The sequence below is a fragment of the Lineus longissimus genome, chromosome 7 (genome assembly GCF_910592395.1).
Source record: "Lineus longissimus chromosome 7, tnLinLong1.2, whole genome shotgun sequence".
Lineage (NCBI taxonomy): Eukaryota > Metazoa > Nemertea > Pilidiophora > Heteronemertea > Lineidae > Lineus > Lineus longissimus.
Window position 1 is genome coordinate 6,415,757 of NC_088314.1, and position 13,586 is coordinate 6,429,342.

General features: G+C 42.5%; 1 protein-coding gene across 1 annotated transcript; it reads right to left on the minus strand.

Moving 5' to 3' along the window:
* Positions 1–993: 993 nt before the first annotated feature.
* On the minus strand, positions 994–10,130 carry LOC135491218 (trichohyalin-like). Its single transcript, XM_064776946.1, has 14 exons — positions 10,030–10,130; positions 9,500–9,641; positions 8,918–9,066; positions 8,600–8,736; positions 7,997–8,100; positions 7,615–7,737; positions 7,021–7,169; positions 6,373–6,631; positions 6,076–6,228; positions 4,513–5,752; positions 4,294–4,381; positions 3,713–3,845; positions 3,297–3,373; positions 994–3,008 (listed from the first exon to the last, which is right to left on the minus strand). Exons 1-10 carry the CDS (start codon positions 10,077–10,079, stop codon positions 4,709–4,711), a joined length of 2,310 nt encoding a protein of 769 aa, XP_064633016.1. The 5' UTR covers positions 10,080–10,130; the 3' UTR covers positions 994–3,008; positions 3,297–3,373; positions 3,713–3,845; positions 4,294–4,381; positions 4,513–4,708.
* Between the last annotated feature and the right edge of the window lie 3,456 nt (positions 10,131–13,586).

Sequence of the window (13,586 nt, forward strand, 5' to 3'; positions counted from 1 at the left end):
CACCAGTTGTAGACGTTTTAATATTCCTTGCTATATACAGTCGTGGTCCATCTTTTTCTGTCCCCATATTCGTCGCCTGCTTGTCCACATTACCAATCTCCAAGAAGCCAGCCAGTGTGTCGGGAAGCTAAGATCCCAGCTATTTCTTGATCTTGCGGTGGTATACTGTTGTGTCAACATGCGAATGTCCTCTCCTGTCCTCAGCCACCTCCCAATATCTGCCTCCGTCGCCTCTGAACACGAAAGTGCTCCTGTCGGTCCAACATATCAGGCAGTCACTGGACGTCCTCTGTAGAGCCAGTTGCATTCAGGGGCGACCGAATACATCTCGAGAAAGCATGAGGTGTTAGGGGATGGAGCAGCTTAAAGACAATGAGAAAAGGACGGAAGACAGTATGCTTTTCGAAGCGACACCAATACGTTTCCGGGTGCCTTGAGCAGACGAGACAGGACAGAAGACAGTTGTAGAGGCATTGGCATAAAGAGGCGACGGAGGTCGTCCAGAGACAGCCTGATATGTTGGGAGGTGAGACAGAGGGCAGGAGAGGAGAGGACATTCGCATTCAGAGACGACAGAGGACGTTTTTTGATGGCATAGAGTTGAGATTGGACGGAGGACGTAGAAGCATTCGCATGCAGAGATGACAAAAGACGTCCAGGGAAAGCCTGATGTGCTCGGGGGTCACCAAGGACAGGAGAGGACAGTTGAATTCAGAGGTGACCTAACGTTTCGAGGTGGGATAAGATGAAGAGATGGCCCAGAGGACAGTCGAGCCATTCGTATTCTAGTGGTTGAGGCCTGGAAGTGTTGGAAGTTTTCTGAGACGCCCTTCCGGTTTTGGAAATACAGTAGGCCTAATGTTTTTTACTTGAGGGTTTACACAGTATCGATGTAACATGTTTGGAATCCCTTTTCACGCAGGCAAAGTGTTCCAAATTGCAAAAGTAGACTCCGTGCGAAAATAAATTTCGGCCATTTTGAAACGACCCTTTTCACAGGCAACAATGTTTGTTCACCATGACATAAAATTAAAATTATACATCATTTTTTTGCAGCCCCTTACAAAGTGCTGAAGTCTGTAATTTGCGTAAATCAGACAGGGTATAGCATGGTCCGCGATTCCGTCACAACAATGTTAGCAAGACAGAGGATGTGCCAGGCACACAATTGTCCATATCACTTCCAAGGATACTTTTCCTCTTCCAATTGGTTACCAGGGCATTCCATGTCCACATCCACCGTCTTGCTAGCAGTGACAGAGAGACAAGGTAGACACAATCGGACCAAATCGGCCTGGCACCTCCACCATTTTGCCAACATGGTGAGGGAGATGAGATAGTCACCACGACTAAATCGGGTTTAGTAGCGGTGGCCCGACACCTACACCGTCTTTCCAATGGCGAGAGAGGTGAGACAGATGAACCAGACCGAATTGGTAGAGCTCCACCATCTAACCAGCGCGGTATACGTTGGTACCACCAGACCAAATCAGGTCTGTCAGCTCCATCGGCTAGCCAATAGGGCGAGAGACACCGTCAAAACCAGACCAAATTGAAACTAGCATCTATACTGTTGTGTCAATACTGCGAGAGAGACAAGACAGTCACAACCAGACCAAATTAAGCTGGCACTTCCACCATCTCGCCAGCACAGTGAACATCTTGGCTGTTGTCTCTCCTAACATTTTGGCTGTGCAACTATCTCTAGCTGAACGTCTTGGCAATGCAGTTGTCTCTCCCACCGTCTTGACTATGCTGTGCACTTGCATCTCAAAGCATCTTGGTTGTGCAGGCGTCTCTCCCAGCCTCTTGGTTGTGCAGGTGTCTCTCCCAGCCTCTTGGCTGTGCAGGTGTCTCTCCCGGCATCTTGGCTGTGCAGGTGTCTCTCCCGGCATCTTGGCTGTGCAGGTGTCTCTTCCAGCCTCTTGGCTGTGCAGGTGTCTCTTCCAGCCTCTTGGCTGTGCAGGTGTCTCTCCTGGCCTCTTGGCTGTGCAGGTGTCTCTCCCGGCCTCTTGGCTGTGCAGGTGTCTCTCCCGGCCTCTTGGCGGTGCAGGTGTCTCTCCCGGCCTCTTGGCTGTGCAGGTGTCTCTCCCTGCATCTTGGCTGTGCAGGTGTCTCTCCCAGCCTCTTGGTTGTGCAGGCGTCTCTCCCAGCCTCTTGGCTGTGCAGGTGTCTCTCCCGGCATCTTGGCTGTGCAGGCGTCTCTCCCAGCCTCTTGGCTGTGCAGGTGTCTCTCCCGGCATCTTGGCTGTGCAGGTGTCTCTCCCAGCCTCTTGGCTGTGCAGGTGTCTCTCCAAACCTCTTGGCTATGCAGTTGTCTCTCCCACCGTCTTGACAGTGGTTGTCTCTCCCTGCCTCTTGACTGAGAAATTATCTCTCCCAATGTCTTGGCTCTGCAGTTGTCAACCAGGGTATTTGCCTTACAATTGTCTCACCCAGGGAATTGGCTTTATGGCTGTCTCACCCAGGGTATCAGCTTTACAATTGTCTCACTAAGGGTATTGACTTAACAGTTTTCTCATCCAGGTAATTGGCTTTACAGTTGTCTCTCCCAATGTTCTTTAACCCAGAACTGCTTGGATGCCTTGCGTCACCATGAAAAAGAAAATACTAGATACTGGCTTGTCAAATGCTCCTTTAAAAGTATGTCAAAATTATCACAAAAAAATGGCCACAAATATCTACAGCACTGGCTATGCAGTAGTTGCTGGGCAATTGTCTTTTCCAAAGTCCTGGCTGTGCAGTTATCTCATCCGACATGTATTTGATGTGGTGTTGTTTCCCCAATGTCTAGGATGTGGAGTTGTCTCCCCGTGTTTTGGTTGGCCAGCAGCCCTCTCCCATCCCAGTCCACAATACACAGTACACTCCTACTCCTTGTTATACTTAGGAGTGACTCTCTGTTGTCGTTTGATACATCTCGTGATCTCCAGAATCTGTGTGTCAATCATATCATCCTCACAAAGCCGTCTCTTCATGCATCGTCTGATTGGCAAATTCGACGAGGACTGTAGAAGAGAATTAGAAAACTAATGAAATTCAGGCGTCTTAAACGGCACTTTTAGAAGAGTTACTACTGTATGTTCTTAGACCATGTTTCATCCAGCGTCCTCTTGTCATATTCAAATGTCCATGAAAACGTTACAATGCCAATACATAACATTTTTCTAACACAGCACAAGCTGCTAGCTCCCAGTGTCCACTCTGCAAGCCAGGAACCATATCTCCTAACAATACTAACAAACTGTAAGATTGCAACTGTATGATTTCAGAATGGTACAATTTATATTGCTCACCTGACTCTGAGGTTGAAATGCATGTGGAGAACCCAACATGTCTCCTCTAGTCCTAGACATCATAGAGTTGCTTTGATCTGAAATACCGCAGTTATAATTTGATAACATGATCACTCAATAGATATTGAGATTTCTCTGATTTTGAGGGTCTCTGTATTAGAAAAATCTCTCTGAGGTCACCTCAATACAGATAGGTGATTAGTTATTTCATGATTTGGGTAACCAATGGACAGGTCTGGCAATTATTGAAGACAACTGCTGTTACACCCACCCATCTGCTTCAATGATATGCAAATTCAATCTTTCTCAAATACAGTTGTTTTGCATTAATTCTGAAGTAAAGAGCACCCTTCTCCTCTGATATCAGCAGAATCATCCTCATACAAAGGTCCTAGAAAACTCAAGATGCATCTTACTGCATGAAGTCATGTACTGCCAGTCTCCAGCCCCAGCACCTGGTGGTGATCGCTCTTTCTTAGTCTTCCTCTTGAGGACGAATTCGGTTACAGAGAGAGAAGGAGAGGAACCTTGGCTGTTATCACTGTCATCCTGAAACACATCCAGCAAAAGTTCGGAAAGAGTGTGCAATTGGATGATAACCGGTGCCACAGTTCCCATCAGACTAAAAAACCTCAAAGAGTAAGAGTGTTTTGTCGTTTTTATGCAATCCTAAAATGTTTAAAGCAATAGGTTGACCAGCTTTCTACACTTTGCCACAAGACTGTGACCTGAAAATCGCCAAAATGTTCAAATAGTATTTCAACTGGATTTTATTTTCAGCTATATTTTCCATTTTGGAGTATTCTACTGATTTCAACCAACATCCAAAGTGTACTCCTAATATGCATTTATAGGAGACCTGTCTACCGCCGGTTCTTTTGAAATTTGCAACAATCTATCAATCTTATAATTCACTCAAGTACATGTACCGGTAGATCCAAGAACTCTAAGGTCATCTTGCAACCAAGTCCTTTCAGATTTCTTTACATATACTTACGCTATTGTCGATGATGATGAATCCATTATTGTCTCCAATTCCTTTGGAATGAGATGGCCTAGACTCTGCTGGTGATGCGGATGGAAGTCTGAGAGAAAGCATAAGATAAATTCCATTAGAATGATTGGCCGTAATGAAAAGCAAGATGTATTAAAATCCATATAAACTATAAATCAATAGATAGAGTGATCTTTTCTTTTAAAAAAATGATAGAATTACCTTTTCTTTCCAAATGTCCTCTTTCTATATGATGCAGACCCAGAAACACTGACATCATCCTCAACAAAGTCAAATACCTCCATTGTGCTTTTGGAGTAGAGACTGAGAGGTTTGGGGAAATCACCACAGCGCTGAAGTCCATATGGAGACTGGTATTTCTGCAGGCTCAGTTTGCTGCATTCGATGTGTGCAGAACTCATCTTAGGAGTATTACCATATGATCTGAGAGAATACGGCGACAGGAACCTCCCAAGATTTTGAGCGCCTGAGTTCTGCCAAACCAAAGAATCATCACAGTGTTGCTTCTTCCATATTGGTGGTGTGCACTCAACAACTGCAGTTTCTTTGCTCTGAGTGCTTCCCTATTGCGAGCATCCCTGTGGGCTTGTAACCAGCTTGGAGTGCTGGGGTTAGGGTGAAGTTTCTCCACGGAAGGAGTGATTGCTTTTCTTTTCTTCTGGATCCAGTCAGGGGATTTCACCTTCCTTGGAGGCAAGGTCTCACTGGAAGGAGCACTAGCGTTTTGACGGCGAGTATATGGAACCGTAGCAGGAGTGCTATCTTGTTTCCCTGATTGATCCAAGTTTGGAGTGCAGGCTGTTCTCTTTGGCTGTCTCCTGGCTGGCACCTTCGGGGATTTCTTTTTCGACATCGCCTTCCCACGTTTTTGCCTCCGTCCCTTTTTCTTTCCCTTGTCGTCAGGAGCCACATCTTCTTTGTGCACTTCATCAACTGAACAAGCAGCTCTGGTGTCATCTTTGCTAGAATTACAGTCGGGAACACTCGCCTTTTGTGGATAGACAGTAGCAATTGGTGATGGCCCACCTTTCCTGAACAATGCCTCAGATGACCAGCCTGTCTTTCTAAATGAGGGTGAAACAAATGGACTCTTTGCATTACTGGGCTTAAGTTTAACATCAGATGTATTTGAATCGCACCTCCCCAATGGATCAATGTCAGGACAACTAAATTGTGACGCAGACGAGGAGTAAACTTGGTTGGTGGAAACTGGCACGAGTTGCTGAGATGTTTGGCAACCCATGTACCCATCATGCTTTATAGCATCATTCGCCTGGTGTTTTTGTCTCAATACTTCAAATTCTTGTTCGTGTTTGCGTCGCAGGATTTCCAGTTCTTTCTCTTGCATTTCCTTGGCTTTCTTCTGTTCCCTCTCAGCTAGCTCTTTCTTGGTTGCATTTTCTTTCTTTAGTTGACGAATTTCATCTTCATATGCCTGGCTCTGAAAAAAAGACAATGTCAGCATGATATACTTTCGATAATGTCATGCTGTAACCCCAAATTCTGGCTCAGTAAAACTTGGTGTAGCTGACTTGGCCCATTACCACACTCATATTTCTTCTCCTGATCTTGGAAAAGTTACAAAATTGTTGACATAAAAATAAAACAACCTCACAATCTGAAAAGCTAGCATATACGTACACTGTTACACTTACAGTCGGTATTAATTTTAGAGCTCAAATCACAACCTACACATTCAAGTTTTACCGCATTGCTAATAGTTTCACTTTCCAGAAACTGGTTGTCAGTTGGAGTATCACTAACCTGTTTCTCCATCTCTTTGGCACATATCTGCCGTTGCATTTTCTGATGCTGGAGCTCCAGCACCAGTATCTCCTGCTCTTCCTGATGTTTATTCAAACTCCGCTGCAGCATCTTGTCACTTTTATCTTCCTGTGCCTTGGACTCCAACTGCACCTTGAAGATTAAAAAAGAATAAGAAGGATGTGACTTTGTTTCCAACTGCACTTTGATAGCTTAGAGAGTAAGAAGGATGATCCTTTGTCCCTAACAGCACCTGGAATAATATCCGAGTTAGGAATGAAAAAGGCAATATCGTACCTCCTGTTGTATCAAAGCCACTAGCTCCACCTTCTGTTGTTTCCCGAGAGACTCTATTTCCTCCCGGAATTGTTTCTGCAACTCTTGTTGCCTTTGGCCATTCAAGTTGTTCGTCTTTGACATCTGCTTGTTAAAGTAGTCTACAAGTTCACCCCTCTGTTCTCGATGGAGATTTTTTATCTGTTCTTGACAATCACTTGTTATCTGGCTGTATCTGTTTTGCTGCTCTTTCTGGTATGTGTCCAGCTCTTTACTCATACTGAAATGAAATTGATTGACCATTGTACTGCTACAGGGGATCAGGCGAAACCAAGTCTTTTATTGTCAGAATTGTCATCGCTGACTGCAACAACAATCCATACATGTAACAGGGTCTTCTACAGGTCTGAAGATCCATCCTTCAACATATTCGTGAGAGGCATGCCTGGGTAAAGACATCAGTCCAGAAGGGGTGTGGCCACCCAGGCAGAGCCAAGATGAAATAGGCAGTAAAATGTGGAGACAGAGTCTGTCTCTGCCAACTCTACTCAGACACAATCCTGTGACAATGTCAACTTTTTTGCTGGGTCTGATGCCAGATAGCAATAGCAACAAAGGGCATTTGACAATCGGGTACCACTGATAAAAAGTTGCATAGATCCGACTTACTCAGCTTCAAGTTGGCAAAGCTGTTGCTGTGTCTTCTCCCGATTATGCTTCAACTGAACTGCATGGCTGTCAAGGGTGGTTTGGTATCCCTTATGTAGATTTGCCTGTTTGGACAACTCTTTTAGTTGCTTTTCATGATACTGATGGATCTGCAAAATGTCAGTGAAGCATTATTTTATGTTAAATGAGCTGTCATTGCTGAAAGAGAGCAAAATGAAAGAATGCAGAAGAGCAAGTCACAGAAAGCCTTTTCTAAGTTGAATTCTAACCAGATCAACCCATGACAAGAACGTAAAAATATATGTATTATCATTGTGTTGTATACAAATACATTGTGTTGTGGCTCAAAAGAAAGCTATCCTATCATAATAGCACGGTGGTTTGAAATTGCCAACGAAATGGGGCTACTGTCAATAATCATCTAGATGCCAATGTGAAACAAATTTCAAAGAACATAGACCAACCCTTTTAATCCAAGAACATCCATGGGGCACAAGTTGAAATAGTTGTCTCTTCTGTCTTGTTACAACAGATATTCTTTTTCGCTTTATAATTGACAGGCACAAGCACTATTCCATCCATTCTGTGCCTTACCTGTTCTCTGTTAAGTTCCTGTTGTTCTTTGTAAACATCCCGCAGAGCTTCCACTATCTTCTTGTCTTGATCTTCCTCAAGTTTCTCCACCTTCTCACGTAGTTCACATATTGTGGCATTTTTCTGGATAACATTACAAATAACCATGTTAGTCAAAAATACGGGACTTTTCGTATCACTGACACTGTAACAGTCTACATTACCAGCCTTGCAGAGACAAAGAACAGCTGAATTCATCAACAATCTATCATTGGAAGACACTGGCTAGCGAAAGAACAGAATAAAGACTTGTTACCTTGAACTATAATTTCACCAGTCCCAGTGGTATTACCGGTAAAGACTTTGGATATGGTTTTGACAATGCGCAAGAAACTCAACTTACAGCAGCTATTTCCTCTTTCAGGCACTGATTCTCCTGCTTGGAGTCATCTCTTTTTCTCACAGCATTCCCAATGTCTTCATATCGCTTATCAAGCTCTGTTTGTACTGGAACATTTAAAGGTAAAGACATAAACAGAGAGCTGCTTATTAGGAAAAGTTTGTAACAGCCCTTTGCAGTGCAATGACACTTATTTTTTCACTTTCAGAGTGATCATTATTCCAATACTATCCATTAAGTTTACAGTGCCTGTACTTCCAGAAAAGACCCAAGAGGACCAGATACCGCCCACTTCAAAAACTTTCCTCAGGGTTCTGATAGACTATACATTTTGTACCGGTGCAGCATCAGGACAATTTTTTTCCATTGAAGCACCTAGAAAATAGTAAGCATCCAGACAGATTCTCTTGAGTTGATGATAGTTTTACTGTTTGAACACCAGACACACTCTACTGTCAACCTGGACAAAACTAAAAAGAAGTCTAAATCATGTCAAAATATGGCTAAGTCACATCTAGGGTGGAGTCATCAACTCTCGACTGAAACCATCCAAGGTTCTAAGTAGCCATGACAGGGAGAGATGAGACAAACAAGTTTGTTACTTACAACTCTGCAAGAAGTCAATAATTCTCTTGTCCGATGATGCACTGGCATTCTGTGAGTTTTCCTTCACCAATTCTACTGCACTCCTCACCTCAGTTGCACACTGACTCACTGTGTTTACAATTGTGTAGAGAAGATCTCTGAAAAATAAATTTGCGTAATTCAAATTAACATTATCATGATAACATACTTATAAAGTCCTAAGGTACATTATAAAATTGTATAAGGAAACAGTTTAGTGTTGAATGATGGATAAAAAATGCCAGTTAAATTTTTCTCCTTCTCGATAGACAGAAATTAGAAACTCTTAGTTCATCTCACCTCTCATCCCTTTCCTTTGCCCTTGCTTTATTTCCATCCAAATCTTGTTTGTATGTGATCCGACTAGTTGATGGCTGCTGCTTTGATCCATGGGTAAACAATGGTCCTCTGGAAACAAATTTCTGGTAATAAGACTTCTTCTGGGGAGACTGGAATTAGATAAAAGAGAGGTTCAGCAGGTTTTAAATCAAGAACAAAAACGTGGTGGCATTTCGATGAAGGATATTGTGTTTTATACCTCTTGTCTGAAATGTACTGAAACAGTTTGTCTTAAATGTCTGGTCTGCCTAGAAAAAACACAAAATCTAGTATTTGATTCCAAGTTGAAACTCTACCAAGATTACTGCTGAGTGGTACAAATTCGCAGCCAAGTGAAAAATCGTACCTGCCATCAACTAGTTCTAACATTTTCCTATACACAGTTGGAACTGCCCAATAACCCATTGGATTTTTCAATAAATTTACATGTAGCATCCAAGTTGGCCCACTCAGTTGCATCAATAAACATCACAAATCTCAGCTGAATCAATAGACATTTCAAATCTCAATTAATTTTGCTGTTTTCAATTCTTTCAGTCCTACCTCATTTTCAGAAAATCCCACATTGATTTGCTGAGAAAAACATTCCTGTGAACTGTTAGTGTTAGTATTTGAAAATTCAAGCTGTGAACACATCTGTGAATTTCCTTGGGAATCAGAATATTCTTTGCCCCCATAGACTTTCCTGAAAAAAAGGCAATGGAAATATTTTTACTACATTATTTTGCACATAACTCACTTTTTCTGGACGAAAAATAACCTCCTAATTCCAATAGCTAGAGTGGAACCTCCCTCTTTAAGGACACTAGTTTTGTATCACTACAAACAACTGATTATTTTAAATGTCAATCTCCCCATGATTGAGATGTATTCCTCTGACTAAGAATAAGAACATGAAGAATAAGATCACTTCAGCTTTTTCATTTTTTTACCATCAAAACATTCAAATTAATCAAAACAAGTTGCACAGGGCAGCAAGAAGTCGTTGTTGTGATTCTAGTTCTATATAGTTTCATCCACAACCCAAGAATGGCAAAGGTTCAAAAGCTAATTAAAATCTCAGAATAACTCACATTGGATTTGTGGTAAAAAGATCCTTTGAATTTATTTGATTCACAAACATCTTGATAACTTCCAGCCAGTTGGCTGATCTTTAGTCCTCATGAGTCCTCGTCCTGTCAGACAGAAACCATCGATCCTAATTTCTTAATTCCTTATCAATTGCCACCTGAAAGTGAAAAACAGAACCTATACAATAAATATACTGCGTAGAGGTATGATTGAATGGCACAACACAAGTCCAGGCACTCCGTGGCCACCAAGGACAGGTAAGGTATAAAATCACTGGGTGTGGTAGGCCTACTGGTGGGTGGGTTTTTTATAATAGGCCTATAAGGCCTTCTGATGGCAAACAAATTATACAAAATCAGACTGAGGTCGAGAAATTCTACAAACAAGAAGGGAGGGGGGTAAATAAATTGCATTTTCAGAAAATGAGCAGTGAATAGGCTGAAGCCTAATGACTCCTCCCTCCCCCCACCCCCCCCCCCCCCCCCCCCCCGCGGTCCCCACACTCAATGCATTGATTCTGATGGGGATAAATGCACCGGTCTGTGCAACACCATTCCCATGAGGCATGACACATCACAATAGCTCAGGCCTACCATCATGACCATCAATGCATCATCATGGCATGCTGCATGCATAATAGGCCTCGGCCTAAGTAAAATTCCATAGGCAGGGGGGGCCTAAATCTTCAGGAAACTTCAAAACAAGAGCTCGAAAATTAATTATTTTGATACGTAAAACAATCAATGTGTGTTCTACATTGGCAGAAGTATACCTTTCAAATCATGATGTAAGCTTTGTACAGTTTTAACGAGCCAAAATCGAAATAAAAATGAGTTTTGAGACCGTTTTCACAGCAAGAAATATTATTTGAAGCAGACGAAATTTCTGTGCGACAAGTAGTGACGTCTGTCGGGAAAACTTGTCACCAATAAAACAACAGCTCCTGGGGCGAAGTCAGGAATGTCTAAATATATCCGAGAGGGAATTGGGAGCTGAGGCATGACTTGACATATAGAGGGTGTGGCCCTGAAAAAGATGACCAATGCAGCTAAAACATGATGATGATGGAGTTTCGAGAACAATGCTTTTGCAGCTTTCTTCTACTTTGCTGATTTAGTTTAAAAGTAATGATCGCATCGGGTTAGAGGACTCCCACAGTAGCATAATCCTTGCAAGAGCTCTCAGTTTATAAGACCCCCTTTAGGAGGGGCTCATAAGATACACGTGTGTGCGGGAGTATATAATGTAAATGAAGTGAAATAAAGAGAGTAAATATTGTATATCCAACAAACAATTTTTTTTGGTTTTTCAAAATGGCGCTGAATAAATAAATCAGACCAGTTGTAGCGCTGAATTATAAATCAGACCAGTTGTAACAGGTTACGAGAACATCTAATTTAAATCTTCATGAGAATTCGCTACATATGCCTAAGAAATTGGCCAATTATATTGATATTTTTATTAGAGAAATATCCGTCATAAATAATGACAGAAAAGGGTGGTTTTATATCAATTTTGTGTCGACATGTCGAGGTCACGTGACATAAACAAAACAATCGCACACACCCGTCCAAAAAAGGCACTTTAAGAAAAACAAATACGTTTTCCCTGCTTAAAACCACACTGACGATTAAGTTATATTGGTCTACTGCCCAAATCTGAAGTATCAAAATGAATCACAAACTAGAACTAGCTCTATTTAGCTATAGTTGCGTGAAAAATTCGGGTGAGCGACATTCTGAACCCTAGCGGCCAATAAATAAACTACTTTCAGCTGTCTGCTCCGGTCTCGTTAGGGAGTTTTTCCCAAATGTACGCGATGATGACGTGCCCCATTAACAGGACGTAAAATGCGTTTCCAAAGTGAATGCATGAGGACAATCCATTTAAGTGTCGTATATCACTGGAAACGCCCGATTCCCGTGAATAAGGACAATCACAATGTATTACATTACCAAAACAAAAATGTGTCGGAAGGAACTATATGGATGGTCCCATCGCACCCCCCCCTCCAGCAGTATGACACAGAAGGGCTAGTTGACTGTCCACCGGGGGGTTTGGGGGGAGCTTCCCCCCAACGCACAGGTAAAAACCTATGTCGACGGAGGGGGGTTTGGGGGGTGTCCCCCCATTGTAACAGCTGTAGTTGTTAGAGCTTGCACTTAACATATGCTCGTAGGGGGGTTCGGGGGAGCCCCCCCGACCTAAAGGGGGGCTCACTAAGTCCTTGACTTTACATATTAAGCCCCCCTCTTAGGAGGGGCTCTTAAGATACACGTGTGTGCGGGAGTATATAATGTAAATGAAGAGAAATAAAGAGAGTAATTATTGTATATCCTATAAACAATTTTTTTTGGTATTTTTCTGAATTAACTCCGTTGAGTTTACCGATTTCTCCGCGATCTTCCGGTGAAATTAATTTAAATCTTCATGGGAATTCGCTACATCATATGCCTAAGAAATTGGCCAATTATATTAATATTTTTATCAGAGAAATATCCGTCCTAAATAATGACAGAAAAGGGTGGTTTATTTCAATTTTGTGTCGACATGATCGAGGTCACGTGACATAAAAACAAAACAATCGCACACACCCGTCCAAAAAAGGCACTTTAAGAAAAACAAATACGTTTTTCCAGCTTAAAACCACACTGACGACTAAGTTATATTGGTCTACTGCCCAAATCTGAAGTATCAAATTGAATCACAAACTAGAACTAGCTCTATTTAGCTATAGTTGCGTGAAAAATTCGGGTGAGCGACGTACATTCTGTACCCTAGCGGCCAATAAATAAACTACTTTCAGCCGTCTGCTCCGGTCTCGTTAGGGAGTTTTTCCCAAATGTACGCGATGATGACGTGCCGTATTAACAGGACGTAACATCTATTTTAAAATGTGTTTCGAAAGTGAATGCATGAGGACAACCCATTTGTGTCGTATATCACTGGAAACGCCCGATTCCCGTGAATAAGGTCAATCACAATGTATTACATTACCAAAACAAAAATGTGTCGGAAGGAACTATATGGATGGTCCCATCGCACCCCCCCCCCTCCAGCAGTATGACATAGAAGGGCTAGTTGACTGTCCACCGGGGGGGTTTGGGGGGAGCTTCCCCCCAACGCACTGGTAAAAACCTATGTCGACGGAGGGGGGTTTGGGGGGTGTCCCCCCATTGTAACAGCTGTAGTTGTTAGAGCTTGCACTTAACATATGCTCGTAGGGGGGTTCGGGGGAGCTCCCCCGACCTAAAGGGGGGCTCACTAAGTTCTTGACTTTACATATTACCCCTTTTACAGGAAGATGCATCATAATTGGGCAAGACGACTCCAATAGAAGAAAATAAAGTCCATGCAAGAGCTTCCAGTGTGGACTTTTCTATAGAAAGACACATCATAATTGGGCTAGAGGACTCCGATAGTAGAATAGTCCTTGCAAAAGCTCTCGGATAATATCGGATAGTACAACCTTCCACAGAGCTGAAGACGATACAGCTCTCCTAGAACATAGTATTTTTTTGTAATCACTGTAATCATGCACTGGGAACAAAGAGGAGAC